The sequence below is a fragment of the Hemiscyllium ocellatum genome, chromosome 28, assembly GCF_020745735.1.
Source record: "Hemiscyllium ocellatum isolate sHemOce1 chromosome 28, sHemOce1.pat.X.cur, whole genome shotgun sequence".
NCBI classification, from domain to species: Eukaryota; Metazoa; Chordata; class Chondrichthyes; order Orectolobiformes; family Hemiscylliidae; genus Hemiscyllium; species Hemiscyllium ocellatum.
In genome coordinates, this window is record NC_083428.1 from 23846428 (window position 1) to 23863973 (window position 17546).

The 17546-nt window shown below is 38.9% G+C and overlaps 1 protein-coding gene across 1 annotated transcript in view; it reads right to left on the bottom strand.

Moving 5' to 3' along the window:
• unc13a (unc-13 homolog A (C. elegans)) overlaps nucleotides 1-17546 on the bottom strand; it is a 299453-nt gene that overhangs the window by 148513 nt on the left and 133394 nt on the right. Inside the window, exons 16-17 of the mRNA XM_060846583.1 lie at nucleotides 6500-6641; nucleotides 140-309 (exon numbers count right to left, since the gene is read on the bottom strand). Coding sequence (XP_060702566.1) covers nucleotides 140-309; nucleotides 6500-6641 — 312 coding nt within the window. The remainder of the gene's footprint in view (nucleotides 1-139; nucleotides 310-6499; nucleotides 6642-17546) is intronic.

Below are 17546 nucleotides of genomic sequence, written 5' to 3' on the forward strand. Positions count from 1 at the left end.
ATGTGTGCAACTAGGCAACTTCCATTTTTACATGGATAATGTTGCATTCTTAATTATTATCCATTTAGATATACCTTGAGAACAAGATTACCGGATTAAATGGGAAGCTAAACAAGGGAAAGCTAAATATTGTCCTTACCTAGATTATACCATACATCCATTTCTCCACTGAGGGTTCGAACTTCAATGATGGTCTGGCCCAAAAAATCATCAGATTCCCGTTTAAACCTTTGTTTTACACGTGACTTAATGTCATCATCTTCATCCCACACTCGTACTTTTATTCGATCAGAGGAGTTGTGACATTCACTGAAACAAAATAATGGTTATTTTCTGAATCAATAAGGTTTGCTTTACAATTTGTTTCGCAGTTTTAGATTTTCAAATAGATTAAAACAAAATTTTCAATGAGCTAACCAAGGGTCATTCATATAATTTCAAATAAATTGGGTGCTCATCTAATCTGGGGCCAAATGAATGAGCACAGCTAGCTCAGATTCAGAAGTATGAAATAGCTGAGAACAAGAAATAGGAGGAGTAGAACACATGGCTTGTCATTCAATATGATCATTAAATGTTCTTTGGCTTCAACTCCACTTTCTTGCCCAGATCCCATTCTTACTCCATTCCCCAAAAAACTAAATGTATCCACCCCAGTTTAACAATGGTTCCACAATGGTCTAGGCCAAAGATGTACAACACACACAATGCTTTCTGTGAAGTAATTTCTCCTCATCTCAGTCTTAAATGATTGGCTATTTATCTTGCGCCCTTGAAATCTCAATAAGTTTTCCAGTAGTGGTTTGGGGGGTGGGGGTGGGGGAGGGGGATTAACTTACAGGTTTTAAATGTAATAATAATTATATATAAAAACAATGGCAATGGACAAAAATGAATTCCTTACTGTGCTACTTTTCTTTCCATTATAATTCTAGTGTTGATAACTTTCAGCTGTTGGGTGCATTACGGAAAACTCAAAGATAGATATGAACCTGCAATGACAGTGAGCTTCCGAGCTCAAGAGGTTTAAAGTTCTTCATTGACAATTGAGCATTTTGCTCTGAGGAGAAAGTTACCTAGTCATCTTAAGCCACATATACACTTGTAACTAACTAGGTAAATGGCAATTATGGGAGAAACCTGAAGGTATATCTTCATTCCAGTCTCTTGGAAATAAAATAATTTGCGTTTTTTTAATTTGCTCATGGGACATGTGTGTAGGTACCTAGGCCAGTATTTATGCCTATTGCTAAGTTCCTGGAGGAGGTGTTTTCTTGAACTGCTGCAGTCCTTGGCGTGTAAGAATACCACAGTGCTGGATTTTGAGTTTATGACAGTGAAGGAACAGGGGTATAGTTCCAAATCAGGGTGGTGAGAGACTCATGCAGGTAGTGGTATTCCCATGCAGCTGCTGCCTTTGGCCTTCTAGATAGCACAGGTCATGAGTTTGGAAGGTGATGTTGAAATAGGCTTGATGAGCATCTTGTAGATGGTACATATTGCTGCTACTGTGTGTCAGTGAAGGGAGTAAATGTTGAATGTGGTGCAAGTGGACTGTTTTATCCTTATTGTATCCAATTTCTTGCATGTTGTTGGAGCTGCACACATCCATGTTTGTGCACTCCATAACACTCAGACTTGTATTGTGAAAGAAAATATGGTCACTAAGTTGGTTCTACACCACCAGCATCTCAATTTAAAATTTCTCATCTTGTGATCAAATCCATGTATGGTCTTACACCTCTCTTTCTGTAACCTCATTCAGACCCTCAGTACCTCTGCAATGTTCTCCAGCTGACAATCAGCATTTTCACATTACTAGATCTGAAGCCCTGAAATCCACTTCACGATGTTTTAACACATGTTCGTCCTTTAAAATGCTTGGTTTGGTTTAACCTTTTGTTGGTTTAAGCTCCAATGAAGCATTTTGAGGTGTATATTTTGAGAATTTTGAGATGGCTTATATCCTAAGATCCTAAACAAAGTAACAACAGAGACTATATTGGCTGTAACAAAGAGAAGGAATTGGTGGAGGATGATCTCAGGGAAGGTAGTGTCAATTTTCTAAGCCAAGTTGCTATTAAAAAGAAAGAGGTGTTGTCTGTCTGTATTGAAGGTAGATAAGGCCCTGGGTCCTGATGGGATCTATCCCAGAATATTGAGGGAGTGAAGAGAACAAAATGCTGAAGCATTGACAGACATCTTTATATCCTCTTTGGCCACAGAGGACTGGAGGATGGTCAATGTTGTCTCATTGCTTAAGAAGGCTCGCAGGGATAATCCTAGAAATTACAGGCCTGTGAGGCTCATGTCAGTAGTAGGGAAATTATTGGAAAGGATTCTCAGGGACAAGATTTATATGCATCAAGAAGCAATCGTGATTGACAGCAAGGTTTTGTGTGGGTGAGGTTGTGCCTCACTAACTTGATTGAGTTTTTTGAGTAGATGATGAGGATCATTGATGAAGGAAAACAGCTGATATTGACTACATGAATTTCAGTGCAGCCTTTGACAAGGCCCCTTATGGCAGACTGGTACAAAATGTGATGTTAGATAATATCAGGGTGAGCTGGCAAGATGGATACAAAACTGGCTTCACTACAGGAGACAGAGGGTAGCAGCAGAAGGCTGCTTTTCAGAATAGAAGGCGGTGACAAGTTATGTTCCATGGATCAGTTTAGGGAACTCTGCTGTCCATGAGCTATATAAATGATTTGGAGGAAAACACAGCTGGTCTAATTAGTAAGTTTGTAGACAATATGAAGATTAGTGGGGATGTGGGTAATGAAGAGGATTGTCAGAGGATACAGCAGAATATAGGTCAGTTGGAGGCGTGGGCACAAAAATGGAAGATGGAGTTTAATCTGGACAAATGTGGAGTGATGCATTTTGGAAGGTCAAGTCCTGGTGGAAATTATACAGTGACTGGCAGAACCATTCGGAGTATTGATATACAAAGAGATCTGGGTGTGCAGGTCCAGCGATCACTGAAGGTGGTAGCATAGTTGGATAGGGTAATAAATAAGGTTTATGGCAAGCCTGCCTTCACTGGAAAGGACATTGAGTATAAGGATAGAAAAAAGTTATGCTGCAGCTTTATAGAACTTTAGTTAGATCACACTTGGAATATTATGTACAGTCTGGTCACCACACTACCAGAAGGATGTGGATATTCTGGACAGCGTACAGAAAAGGTTTACCAAGATGTTGCCTAGCATGGGGGACTTTAGCTATGAAGAAAGGTTGGGTAGACCGGGCTTGTTTTCACAGGATTGCAGGAGGTTGAGGGGTGACCTAATAGAAGTTTATAAGATTGCGAATGGTACAGATAGAGTGGAAAGTAGGAAGCTTTTTCCTAGGGTGGAGGGGTCAATTACTAGGGGACACAGGGACAAGGTGCAAGGGAGCAAATTTAAAAAAAGATGTGCGAGGCAAGCTTTTCACACAAAGGATAGTGAGTGCCTGGAATGTGTTGCCAGAGATGGTGGTGGAAGCTGACACAATAGCAGCATTCAAGAAACGCCTGAACAAAGACATAAAAAGAAAGGGAATAGAATTATACAAATCCTGTAAGTGAAGACAGTTTTAGCATGGAAGGACAAATGTAGTGGCGTAGGCACAGAAAGCTGACGGGCCTGTTCCTATGCTATATTGTTCTGTGGTCTTTATTCTTGTTCTAATTTTCCAAAAATCCTTGAATTCTGGAAAAATATGGCAGGATTTGGAAACTGTGATACCCCTATTCAAAAGTGGTGGGAGGCAAAAAGCAGGTAATTACAGGCCTGTTAACCTAACATCTATCATTGGAAAATGTTGGAACCAATTACTATGGAAGTTATAGCAGCATATATGGAAAATCATAATCTAATCAATCTGAGTCAGCTTTACCTTTGATTTGAAAGGGAAATTGTATCTGACTAATTTATTAGGGCTTTTCAAGGAAGTTTAAGCCAGAGTGGATAAAAGATAGTCAGTAGATGTGCTGTATTTGAAATTTCAGAAGGCATTCAACAAAAAACTAAGATAAAAGCAAAGAGCTCATGGTGTTAGAGATAGTGTATTGATATAGGCAGAGAATTGGCTAATGGGAAAGAAACAGCAAGTGGGGATAAGGGGTTATTTTCCAGGTTGGCAACTTGTAATCAACAGGGTTCCACATGAATCAATGCCAGTACCCCAATGGTTTATAATTTATATTTGCAACATGGAGGAAGGAAGCAAATGTACAGTTGAAAAATTTGCAGATGACACAAAAATAGGGATACAATCACTTTACAGAGATATTGATGGGATAAGCCCTACATCAAACAGAGTATGATGTAACAAAATGTTGTTCATTTTGGAAGGGAGATCAGGAACATTATTTAAATAGAGAAAAACTGCAGAAAACTGCAACACAAAAGGGCTTTGTGCATGAAACGCAGGAAACTAGCACACCAGTGCAGCAGGATATCAGAAAGTTAATGGAATGTTGACCCTTATTTCAAGGGGGTTGGAATATTACATTAGGGAAGCATTGCTGCACCTGAACAAGATGCTGGTGAGATCACATCTGCAGTACTATGAGCAGTTTTGGTCCCCTCAATTAAGGAAAGGTATTTTATATCATTGGAAACAGTTCAAAGCAAGTTCACTAGGATGATCCCCAGTATGGAAGGATTATATTATGAGCAAAGATTAAACAGGTTGGGGCTCTTCTCAGTGGAGTTTAGAAGAGTGAGAGGTGATCACATTGAAATAAATTATTTTTAAGAGGTTTGACAGAGTATGTGAGGATGCTTCCCCTCATGGAAGAATTTAGGACCAGAGGACATAGTATCAAAATAAAGGGGTGCCAATTTAAGATTGAGAGTAAAAGGAATTTCTTCTGAGAGGTTTGAATCTTTGAATTGCTTGCTACAGAGAGCTGAGATAGCAGAATCCTTGTCTATATTCAAGGTTGAGATGGATAGTTTCTTGATTAGTATAAATATCAAGGTTTACAGGAAAAAAAGCAGGAAAGTGGACATGAGGAGTGTTGGATCAGCCATGATTCTATTTGAATGATGGGGCAGGTTCAAGGAGCAGAACAGTGTACTGCTGCTCCTGTTTCTTATAGCTTTACTACTCTTTTTAAATGTTGCTGTGATCACCAACATGCATTCATAAAGGACCTTTACTGGAGCATAATTCTCCAAGGGACTTCACAGTTTAGGCTTACACCAATGCAGGGGTAGAAAATAATTAGATTAGATAACAAAAAAGTAGAATTGAAAGATAGATGACTTTGGAACTGGGAAAAGATGAAACAAGGTAAACTGGATTTGGGAGAATCAAGAGTGTGGTGGTCGAAAAGCACAGCAGGTCAGGCAGCATCTGAGGAGCAGAAGAATCGATATTTCGGGCATAAGCCCTTCATCAGGATTCCTGATGAAGGGTTTATGCCTGAAATGTTGATGCTTCTGCTCCTCGGGTGCTGCCTGACCTGCTGTGTTTTTTTAGCACCATACTCTTGACTCTGATCTCCAGTATTTGCAGTCCTCACTTTCTCCTAGTGGATTTGGGAGAGTCAAAGATGAAAGTTGGAATATAGTGCTCTAGCAGGTTGTAGTTATAGGGAGATCAAAGTCATTGAAGCATTTAGTGATAAACTTTTAACGATGACATCTAGAGGATGAAACAATAAATAATTGCATCATCATAGGGATCATTTTAAATTTCCTTATGGAATGGCACTCATGTAACAGAATTAGAGAGACAGTCATACAACATAGAGATGTGCAGCATGGAAACAGACTCTTCGGTCCAACTCGCAAGGAAGTCAATGGAAAATAGGTGCTGAAGGTGACAAAAACTTGAAAATAAGAGCTTTAGTGATGATGATGAAGATGGAAAATATTTCAGAAGTGGTTTGGCAATATGCTGCACATGTGACTTGAAGTTCCAGGACCAACAGGAGGATATGCAAATTGGCTCTAAAACTTCCGAGAGTGAACTGAGAATTAGGGTTTCAAATTTCTGAAAGCAACCCAACAGTAAGGATTTGATTTTGCTAACAATAGATTGCAAAATCTTTGGGTTGGTCTACAACTTCAGGCAACCAGACACAGCAGTCAAAGTCATGAAATTGGATAGGTTTTGGAGGAGAAAGACCATATAGTACAAATATATGAATAATCTCTAAGGAGAAACAAAAATAAATGACAGAAGTCAAAGCACAAATCATCTCAGAATTATTGGCCTCATAAAATTAGCAGGATTGGAATCATGTAAGGAAAGGAGAGGTGCCATAAAGGTAAGAGATTCTGGAGATAAATCATGTAATCAATTGCATTGAATACTGAATTGAGAAAGAATAGTGAACAACATACTACAATCACAGTTATGCAGAAGGTTGTTGGTAACTATGATGAGGGCAGTGCACAAGCTACAGCTGGAGGATGAAACAAATGAAATAAATGTACATAAATTGTATCAAATAAGAAAGTAAAATGCATATCTGAAATACAAAATGACTTACAAGTTGAAGTTTTCTTCCCAGATCGGGTTAAGATTTCCATAGATTGTTTTGGTACGTTTTTTAGTCTTCCCAACTTGAACCGTGACGTAAGGATCACTGGAACCGGTTTTATCTTTGGCTTGCAAACCTTGAGCACACACCACTAAAGATATCAAAGATTGATAATGATCAAAATCAGTATTCAAGGGAATATCTTACTTTCATTGTTTTTTCTGTTAGTTTCAGTAATAATTCTTTTGCAGCAATTTTGCATTAATTCATAAAAGCTTTTTCAAATGTACCATGGGAAATTGGGATAAAACTACTAGAAAACAATTAGAACTTGAAAATTCACAAGCAGTTGACTACTACCTACAAAAGTGAGGAAGATTAATTTTATAGAATTTCAACAAACAATGTTCACCAAAATCTTAGCTTTCCACCTTGTTAAAATGTGCAGGAGTAATGAAACTGAAGCCAGATTGCTACTAAGCAAGACATTCTGTTCATCTAATCCAGATTACAACAAATAGAACAGCTCTACTGAAAGACCAAAGGCATGAAGTCTATTTGATTTTCAGGCCATGTTTAGGCATTTCGAGGAAACATAACAGCTCCTTTCATGATACTGAGTATGGAGTGTCCATAACAGATTTTCCATACCATTGAGCAAGAGGCTAAAGTGTAAGATCTCGCTTCCCTAAATAAAAGTGTCTCTGAATTTTTCACAAGAATTTGATGAAGAGCAGATGTCCCCAATCAGCTAGCAGTAGCTGTAAAATGATCACAGATTCTGACAATTAAAGTTTTGAAAAACTTTAAGTTTATCAGCTCAGTTAATTACTCATTAACTGGATTTCTTGCTTGCCAACACTAACATGCAAACATTCCATCATCGACCACTCAAAGTTTCTACAGAGCTCCAAGACAAACAGTGGGAATAAAATGTCATATTACTTTCTTCATTAGTATTCTGAATGAAAACCTAACATCGGCTGATTCAGAATTTTCCACCACATCCTAAGTGACAAATGAGTGACAATACTGCTGAAATATTAATTTAGACAATTATTGATTAATCAGACACATTGATAACTTTATTCAGAATATCATGTAACAACTCAAACTCTTATTATAAGAGTTAATGCTGATTGCAAACAATGCAGCAACTGATTCTTAACAAGGAATGATGGTGAATGTGGTGAATGATTGTTTATATACCTCAGCATGGCTCCCAGAAGTTGCAAAAATAAGGTTTAAATCCTACAATAATTATTTTAACAGAATGTGAGCTTTATCTTTCTTATCACAGCTCTGAACCTTTTATGTATGGTTTTACTTATATGTATTTTAAGTCTGAACAATTAATGTATTTGTAGAATTACATTTTTCATCACTTATTAAGAGCTATATCAAATGAAAGATATATTTCCAATATTGACTATATAAAATTTAAAACATTAGGAAGTTCCCTAATCCAAACAACACAATAAAGAACACATGCTACAAATTAGGTATTACTGATTAAAATTCTCAATTTATCACAACCAAAGTCAAATAGATGGGGTTGTTATTCTTGTACAGATCATAATGCAAGGTGTGATTAATTTATGTCTCTCGTACAGGATTCTTTCGGTGCAGTGGAGTTACTCTTCTTTCTGGCCAGGAGATTCCGAGTTGAAGTCCCACTGCTCCAAAAGTGCATAATAACATCTCTGATCAGGTTGATTAGAAAGAATGTCCAAAAATTTGAGAGATTTCTTATGGTGCAGTGTGAGTCAAAAAGGGTGGCACTGGAAAAACACAGCAGGCCAAACAGCATCCGAGGAGCAGGAGAGTTGACGCTTCGGGCATAAGCTCTTCACCATAAAAATTTGCCCGAAACATCAAATCTCCTGCTCTTCTGATGCTGCCTGACCTGCTGTGCTTTTCCAGCACCACACTCTCAGCTCTAATTTCCAGCATCTCAGTCCTCACTTTTGCCATGCCTAACATCAACCTACGAAAGCTCCTGGGCTTCCAACATTGCCGGCTCACAGGCCACCTGACTCTGCTTCTGTAAAATTTCAGACAGGTCATGAGTAGAAAAGAAAGCCACCTCCAAGAATTTAAATGCCACCCCCCCCGCCTTCAAATCCAATATCGGGGAAAATGTAAAATACATCCAATAGATTTGGTTTTCCAAGTTTTTAGCTAGGGCTAATTATGACTGATTGTGGACTATATATTAAACAAGTAGACAAACAACTCAGGGATAGTGAGTGGATTGACAAGAGATAGTGGTAGATTAGAAACAAGTGTTATTAACATACCTCTGAAATTTTCCATCAAGTCTCTGGAAGATGCCATCGAGTCACAACATCAAGGCACAGGAAAGGGCCATAAACAGATCTCAGAAACTGAATTGAACCAGTCATTTACAAGGAATAAGAGCAGACTAGAGGCTAGGAATTCTGTGGGAAGTAACTCCCTTTCAACTACCTAAAGCCTTCACACTATCGAACAGGCCCAAATCAGAAGTGGAGTTGAATACTGGATAAATGCAGCTTCAACGCTCAAGAAACTACATCATCCAGGAGAAAACAGCTACTTGATTGGTATACTATTCACCACTTACACATTCAATTCTTCCACATTCCATATTGGCAGCGGTGTGTACTGCTTGCAAGATACACAAAAAAGTCAATAACACCTTCATCCAGAGATCTCTGCCACCTAGAAGGACATTGGCAGAAAATGCACGGGAGCCCCACTACCTCAAGCCACACTCCATTCAAATTGGAACATATTGGCTTTTCTTATTGTCACTGGGCCAAATGCTGGAACGCCCTTCCTAACATCACTGTGATGTACCTATCTCTCATGGACTGCAGCCATGTAAAAGACAGCTTGCCACTATTTTCTCCAGAACAATTAGAAATGAATACTAAATATTGCCGCAGTCAGAAACAACCAAGTTCTGAGAATGAATAAATAATCTCAACAATGTAAATAAGGCAAACTAGAGAGCAGTGAGAATGGCGTGCTGCTGAAATGGATTGTAAACCTGAGAGTTTACCTTGTGGAGAGCAGGAGTTAAAAAAAAACTGCATGAGGGAGGACAGGCTGGTAGCAGTTTAGCTCTGTGAAATTATCTCCATTCTTCTTCTCACCTCCCACACATCCAAACTGCCTTTAGATAAAAATAAATAGCGACTATATAGGGAATTGTTAAGTGATTAATGATTAAATCCTAGGAAACGTATTGGCAGTTTTAAGGTTGCATTAGGATCAGTAAGGGTGACAAGTAGTATTTGGAGTAGGTTTTATTGATTATGAATTGATTAATAAAAATAAATGAATTAAGATGCACAAAAGATGCATTGGTGATATGTTGTGACTACAGGATGTGGGAGCCCCTAGACACTCATGTGATCCAGGGAAAATGAGTGCTGTTTGAGGACGTTGGCTTAGTGTTTATGTGATGGAGGCCAAACTGTTGACATCAGATGTTTCAGGAGGGGAAAACAAATCACAAAAGGTTAGTATGCAGGTACAGCAAGTAATTAGGAAAGCTAATAGAATGCTATTGTTTATTGTGAGGCAAATCAAACACACAAGAGGGGAGGCTATGCTTCAGCTATGCAGGACATTTATGAGCCCAAATTTCAGTCGTGTGTGCAGTTTTGGTCTTCCTTTTCTAAGGAAAATTGTAAATGCATTGGAAGCAGTAAAGTGAAGTTTTATCAAATTCATGCTCGAGATGCATTGTCTCATAAGAAAGGTGGGACAGTGGTGTGAAGTTGAAGGCATGTTTAAGAGAGAGGGAATGCTGTTTTGCACTAAGAGCCTACAAGCACCTATCATATGACTAACTAGCAATCCCAGGCTGAACTAGAAAATTGAAAGTATGTAACATTTGGCTGTGAAATAGATATCCGCGTTGGTTGTCATTTTGACAACAATTTAAATTTAACCAGTTTAAATTATGCCCCAGGACACTAAAACCCAATCAAGTTTGAATGTATTATTTTTGCCAATATCAAAGCAATGAGACGATCCAATGTTGAGGGTATAAAAAAAGGAAGGCAGTTTGAAAGTCAGACAGAGTAACTACCATCGAGAGTAACTGCCATCCAGAGAATATGAGAGAGAAAGTGACAGAGAGAGAGTGAGAGAGAGTGAGGCAGTGAGAGAGTGAGGGACCCAAAAGATTGAAACACTCTATCAAAAGGTACCTTTTCATTTGAAACATCTTCACAGTAAAAAGCAAGACAACTACCCAGGGAGATCGTCAGCAGAAAGAAGAAAGACACCGACAATGACAGCCATTGTATGATTTTGAATTTAAGTGGATATAATTTTAATAAGAGTTTTATTGGACTAATATATTGTTATAGAGTTGAAGGCAGGTAATAAGCACTTAAGAGAAGGGGGGCGTTTAGACAGTAGTGAATATTGTTTAATGTTCACTTTTAGAGTTAAAGAATAAATTAATATTATTTTTGTTAAAAGTGGAATTTAGGAGTTCTGGAATTTAAGAGTTCTGTCACTCATATTTTAACAGATCACGAGGCAAGATGAGCTTTTCTGGCTGTTTAGTTTAATTAACAGAGGGGTTCACTGCCTTGTCATAATGGTTTGGGGGCTTGGGTCTAGTTAGATCCAGTCTGAGATTTGGACTGATTTGAACAGATTTGGGGCATAAAAGATCCTAACAGATTTAAGCATATGCCAATTAGTGTCCTATTAGTTTATTAGTTAAATAAACGTAGGTGAGACATTTTATTTAAGTTTGGTTACTTGTGGCTGGTTAAATTCAAAGTAAGAGAAATGGCTTTTAGGATTGCTAAAGAGATTCTGGGATTTGAAGATGCTTCCCAAATTTGCCAAGAAAGTTTAGAAACACAGAAGAAGGACATAATTTTAGAATTAGCAAATAGGTCAGGGTTGGGTCTAACTGGGACAAAAGGAAAGCAGAAAACATAAGGGAATTAGTCAAGCACTTAGGTGTATCAGAGAAACACGCAAGTGCAGGAGAGTTAGAAAAACATAAATTACAATTGAGGCAAATGGAGTTAGAAGATAAAGAAAGGGAGAGAAGATTCTTAGCTAAGCAAAGAGAGAGAAAAGAAAGAGAGAGACAAGAGAGAGAAAGAGAGAGAATTTGAACTTTAGAAGTTGCGAATTAGTCGGGAAAGTCAAGTTAACAGGATGGAAAGGAAGACAGAAGGAGTGATATATACATGCACGCTAAAACGTTGCCACATTTTGATGAGAAAGATGTCGAAGCCTTCGTTATTTCATTTGAAAATTTGACTAGGCAGACGGAGTGGTCAGAGAACTTGTGGGCAGCACTAGTTCAAACTAAGCTGGTATGCAGAGCTAGTGAGGTATTTGCAGCGCTGTCAGTTGAGGGATCAAGAGATTATGCAAATGTCAAACAGGCCATTTTGAGTGTTTATGAATTGGTACCAGAAGGGGCTGTGTATTGAGTTAGTGCCTGAACTATATAAACACTTTGCCTCTGTGGATAGAATTTACTCAGAAAGAACTGGGGAGTCGGGAAAGAAGTTAAAATTTTGAGCGATTTGGGATCTAATCAGTCTCTAATAGTAAGAGATGAACGTATTTGCACTCTTTCTGACCTGTTACCTGAGACACTGGTAATTTGTGGAATAAATAGACAGAAATTTGGCTTTCCCTTTCATAAAATCCGGTTGGAGTGCCAACTTAAGACTGGGTAAGTTACAGTGGGAGTCTTTGACAGAGTGTCAGATCCAGGAATGCAGTTTGTTCTTGGAAACAATTTAGCACGATCCAAGGTGAGAGTGACACCACTTGTTGTGGAGAAGCCAAAGGAAGACTAGGGAACTGAGGAGTTAAAAGAAAAATATCCTCAAATTTTTCTAGACTGTGTAGTAATAAAATCTCACTATCATACATCACAGCACAAAGCAAAAACTAAAGAGAAGGACAAAGGAGTTGAGGTTCAGTTAGCGGACACCCTGTTTGGTGCAATTGTGCAGGAAAAACCTGAACAGGCAGAGGGTCAGACACAAGTGATTAGTCCTGAAAGGCCAATGAACTTACAACAGAAAGACAATATATAGATGCATACTCAGAAAAATGAATCAGATCGTATTCCTGAGAGTTATTACCTTAAAGATAAATCCTAAGATGAAAATGGAGACCACGGCAGGTTAGTGCAGAAAAGAAATGGGCAGAAGTGCACCAGATTGTGTTGCCAGTAGCATACAGACAAGAAGTGTTACAGGTAGCACATGAACCATCAGTAGGAGGTTACCTAGGTGTGAGTATGAGTCAGGCTAAGGTACAAAAGCATTTTTATTGGCCTAGAATGCACAAGGATATGGTTAACTTTTGCCGTACCTGCCAAATGGCAAGTAAGCCAAGGGCAGTAATAAAACTAGCACCTTTGTTGCCAATCCTGCATTTGAAGAACCTTGCGCACAGGTTATGATTGTGTAGGTCCTCTGCCTAAAAGTGGGAACCAATACTTGCTAACCATGTGTCTATCAGACTTCCAGAGGCAATTCCATTATGGAGTTTTAGGACAAAAAGGGTAGTAGAGGAGCTAGTAGCTTTCTTCATGTGGTATGGGCTACCCAGAGGGATTCAGTCAGACCAAGGGTCTAATTTTACTGCTAGGCTGTTTAAGGAAGTCATGGGTGGCTTTAAACCAAGTACATACCATCCTGAATCTCAGGGAACTTTGGAAAGGTTGCATCAGACCCTGAAGACCATGTTAAGAACACACTGTTAGGATTACCTGAATGATTGGGACTAAGGTATCCCATTTGTATTGTTTGCTATTAGAGATGCCCCAAAAGAATCTATTCAGTTTACTCCCTTTGAGTTCATGTTCAGACATGAAGTAAGAGGGCCTTTGAAATTAATTAAAGAGAACTTGTCAGGACTGAAGTCAGAGATCGCATACTTGGATTATGTATCCGAGGTGTGGAAGAGATTAAATCTGCTAGGTGAGTTAGCTAAACTGCATTGGAAGAGGGCACAGCATAGAATGAAGCAGTGGCAGATAAAAACTCTGAATGAAATCCGGATGTTTTCCCATGGGTATGATGTATTGTTACCAGTGGTCAGAGATCCCTTCAAAACCAGGTTTAGTGGTACCTTTCAAATTGAGAAAAAGTTAAGTTGGGGCAACACGGTGTCTCAGTGGTTAACACTGCTGCCTCACAGCGCCAGGAACCCAGGTTTGATTCAAACTTCGGGCAACTGTGTGGAGTCTGCACATTCTCCCCATGTTTGTGTGGATTTCCTCTGGGTGCTCCGGTTTCCTCCCACAATCCAAAGATATGCAGGTTAGGTGAATTGGCCATGCTAAATTGCCCATTGTATTAAGGGATGTGTAGATAGGTGCGTTAGTCAGGGTAAATGTAGAATAATATGTGTCTGGGTGGGATACTCTTCAGAGGGTCGGTGTGAACTTGCTAAAGGACCTGTTTCCACACTGTAGGGATTCAAACCATGTAAACTATCTGGTAAAGATGCCAGATAGAAAAGAACTATACTGGGTTTGTCATGTGAATCTGTTGAAACAGACTTAATCTTTTCAAAGCCACACAGGTCCAGAAGGAAGTGGATGCGATGCCCAACAAAGATATCATCGAACCAAGTCAGAGTGAGTGGAATTCGTCTATCATGTCAGTTCCCAAATCTGATGGTACTCGATGATTTTGTGTGGACTATCAGAAGGTCAACGCTGTAACAACAATCGGACTCATACCCAATACCAAGATTGGAGGACTGTATAGAGCAAGTTGGACGAGCCAGTTATATCACTGTGGACTTACTGTGTGCTTATTGGCAGGTACCTTTATCAGAGAAAGCGATGAAGTGTCCATGTTTGTAATCCCAAATGGGCTACATTAATTCAAAGTGATGCCTTTTGGAATGAAGAAAACACTAGCCACATTCCAAAGATTCACGAATAGACTTGTAGCTGGGTTAACAAACTGTGCAGTTTTTCTGGATGATGTAGTGATCTTTAGCAAGTCATGAAAAGATCACATTGTACAGTTGGCAGAGCTCTTTGAATGACTGCGAGATGCAAAACTGGTAAACAACTTGAAGTAAACAGAATTCGAAGGCAGAGGTGATGTTCTTGGGACATTACATCAGTCATGGAAAGTTGACCCCAAGGAATGCCAAGACGAAGGCCATTGAAGAATTTCCACAACCATCCTCAAAGAAAGAGGTGCTTCAATTTTTGGGACTAAGCAGATTCTTCAGCAGCATGGCGGTACCGCTAACAGATTTACTGATGACGAACACAAACTTCTTGTGGATAAAACAATGCCAGGAGGCATTTGAGAATTTAGAAGTTGTATTAACCACCACACCAGTTTTAGCGACACCAAATTTTTTGAAATCCTTCAAAATTGCAATCAATGCTAGCAATATAAGAGTTGGAGCTGTACTCCTACAGGAAGATGATGATGGAATTGAACTGCCAACTTTTCAAAGAAACTCAACACCCACCAAAGAAAACATCCATCGAGAAGGATTTATTGTGTTTGGCACTGGCCTTAGAACATTTTAATGTTTCTGTGACAAACAATGTGTTGAAGACAGTTGTGTTCACAGATCACAATCCTCTTACATTCTTGGAATGATTTAAAGACAAGAATATGAGACTATTTCACTGAAGTCTTATGTTATGGACTTTTAATTTACAAATTGTATACGTTGTGGATCGTAAAAATGTGATAACAGATGCGTCATCGTGGATTTAAAGGATAAAGTATAGATAAGATTGAACAGATTCCAATGCTATATACATATTTTACATATAGTGTGCAGAAATTAATATGAGCTTAGATTAATGTCCCATGTATTTCATTGCAATGGGATTAAGAATTAGAAATAAAAAGCCATCTTTTCATTATGATGGTTCATTTTTTCTTAAGGGGGAGGTGTTACGAAGTTGAATGCATGTACTGTACCTTTAAGAGAGAGTGAATGCTGTTTTGCACTGAGCTGACAAGCACTTATATGACTAACTAGCAGTCCCACACTGAACTGGAAAATTGAAAATATATAACGTTTGGCAATGAAATAGATATCTGAGTTGGTTGCTGTTTTGACAACAGTTTGAATTTAACCAGGTTAAATTATGCCCAGGATACTAAAACCCAATCGAGTTTGAATTTACTGTTTTGCCAACATTGAACCAATGAGATGATCTGATGTTGGATTTATTAAAAGAAAGGCAAGCAATTTGAAAGTCAGACAGAGTAACTGCCATAAGAGAGTAACTGCCATCGGGAGAATGAGAAAGAGAGAGTTTACCATACATCAAGAACATTTCTGAACTGACAGCCAGATTACTATGACCAATAGGATTCATAACAGCACACAAACCAATAGCCACTCTCAGGTAACAACTCACCAGGACAAAGGACCGATACCCAGCATGAGCAAAACCAATGTAGTATACAAAATCCCATGCAAGGACTGCACAAACACTACATAGGACAAACAGAAAGACAGCTAATGATCCGCATCTATGAACACCAACTAGCCATGAAACGACACGATCAGTTATCCTTAGTAGCCACACACGTAGATGACAAGCAACATGAGTTTGACTGGGACAACACTACTATTATAGGACAAGCCAAACAGAGAACAGCCAGGGAATTCCTAGAGGCATGGCACTCATCCAATGATTCAATCAACAAGCACATCGACCTGGACCCAATATACTGGCCACTGCAGCAGACAGCTGGAACTGATAACCAGAAGCGGCAGATTCAAACCACTACAAATCCGGAGGAAAGATCACAGGAACACTTCACAGGAGGCTCCCAAACACTGAGGATGTCACCTAGAATTGGGACAAAACATCCGCAACACAAATTCCCAGCTCGGCGAACAGAACCACAACACTGAGTAGTCTGTTCAGTTTTATCCCTTTCATTACACTTTGCAGCAGTTTTGATACAACTGAATGGCTTGCTATTTGATAGGGCAGTTAGGAATCAACACATTGCTGTGGGTCTGAAGTCACATGCAGACCAGACCAGGTAAGGATGAGATTTCCTTCCTTAAAAGGCATTATGAACCAGATTGTATGTTTAAAAAAGACAGACAATCTGTAATGGTTACATGGTCGACATTATTTTTAGTGAAATCAACTTTCACCATCTGCCAAGGTGGAATTCAACTCATGCAATTGGTGTTATTATTGCTGCCTCGCCTCAAATTCATCAGTTTACACTTTACTAAACTCACTGTAGCCAACGCAGATTGTAGATGGAGTATCCAATTCACTGTCTTTGAGCACATTGGTTAAAATCTGGATTTCTGGCTGCATTTCATACTTTCTCACAATATCCTGCCAATACAGTGGATGATGTATACAATAGATTAGGTTTACAAACAACTGACTTCAAGGAAGAGGAAATCATACAAAATATGTGTTGACCATGAAAATGATATAAATTTCTGAAGCTGAATTTATAGTAGGCAATAAATATTTTAATGTTATGTTAGATCAGAGTTATATTAAGTTTGATTCCTTTTATTTGCTTAGCACTTTGAAGAAAGGATCTGTGCTGAGCCCACTGCTTTTTATCATTTATATAAAGGATTTGGATGTATGGTTAGAAAATGATAGGAGGTATGGTTAAAAAATTTACAGACGACACCAAAATTGATGGTGTAGTAGACAACCAAGAAGGTTACCTCAGAGTACAACGGGATCTTGATCAGATTGGCAAATGACCCAAGGAGTGACAGATGGAGTTTAATTTAGATAAATGTGAGGTCCTGCATTTCTGTAGGTCAAATCAGGGCAAGATTTATACACTTAATGGTAAGATCCTGGAGACTTTTGCTGAATGAAGAGATCTTGGAATGCAGGTTCATAGCTCCTTGAAAGTGGGGAAAATACCCCCAGCCTATTCAGCCTCATCCTTGAGCTCAAACCCTCCAACCCGAGCAACATTCTTGTAAATCTTTACTGAATCCTTTCAAGTTTCACAACATCTTTCCTATAGCAGGGGGACCAGAATTGGACACAGTATTTCAAAAGTGGCCC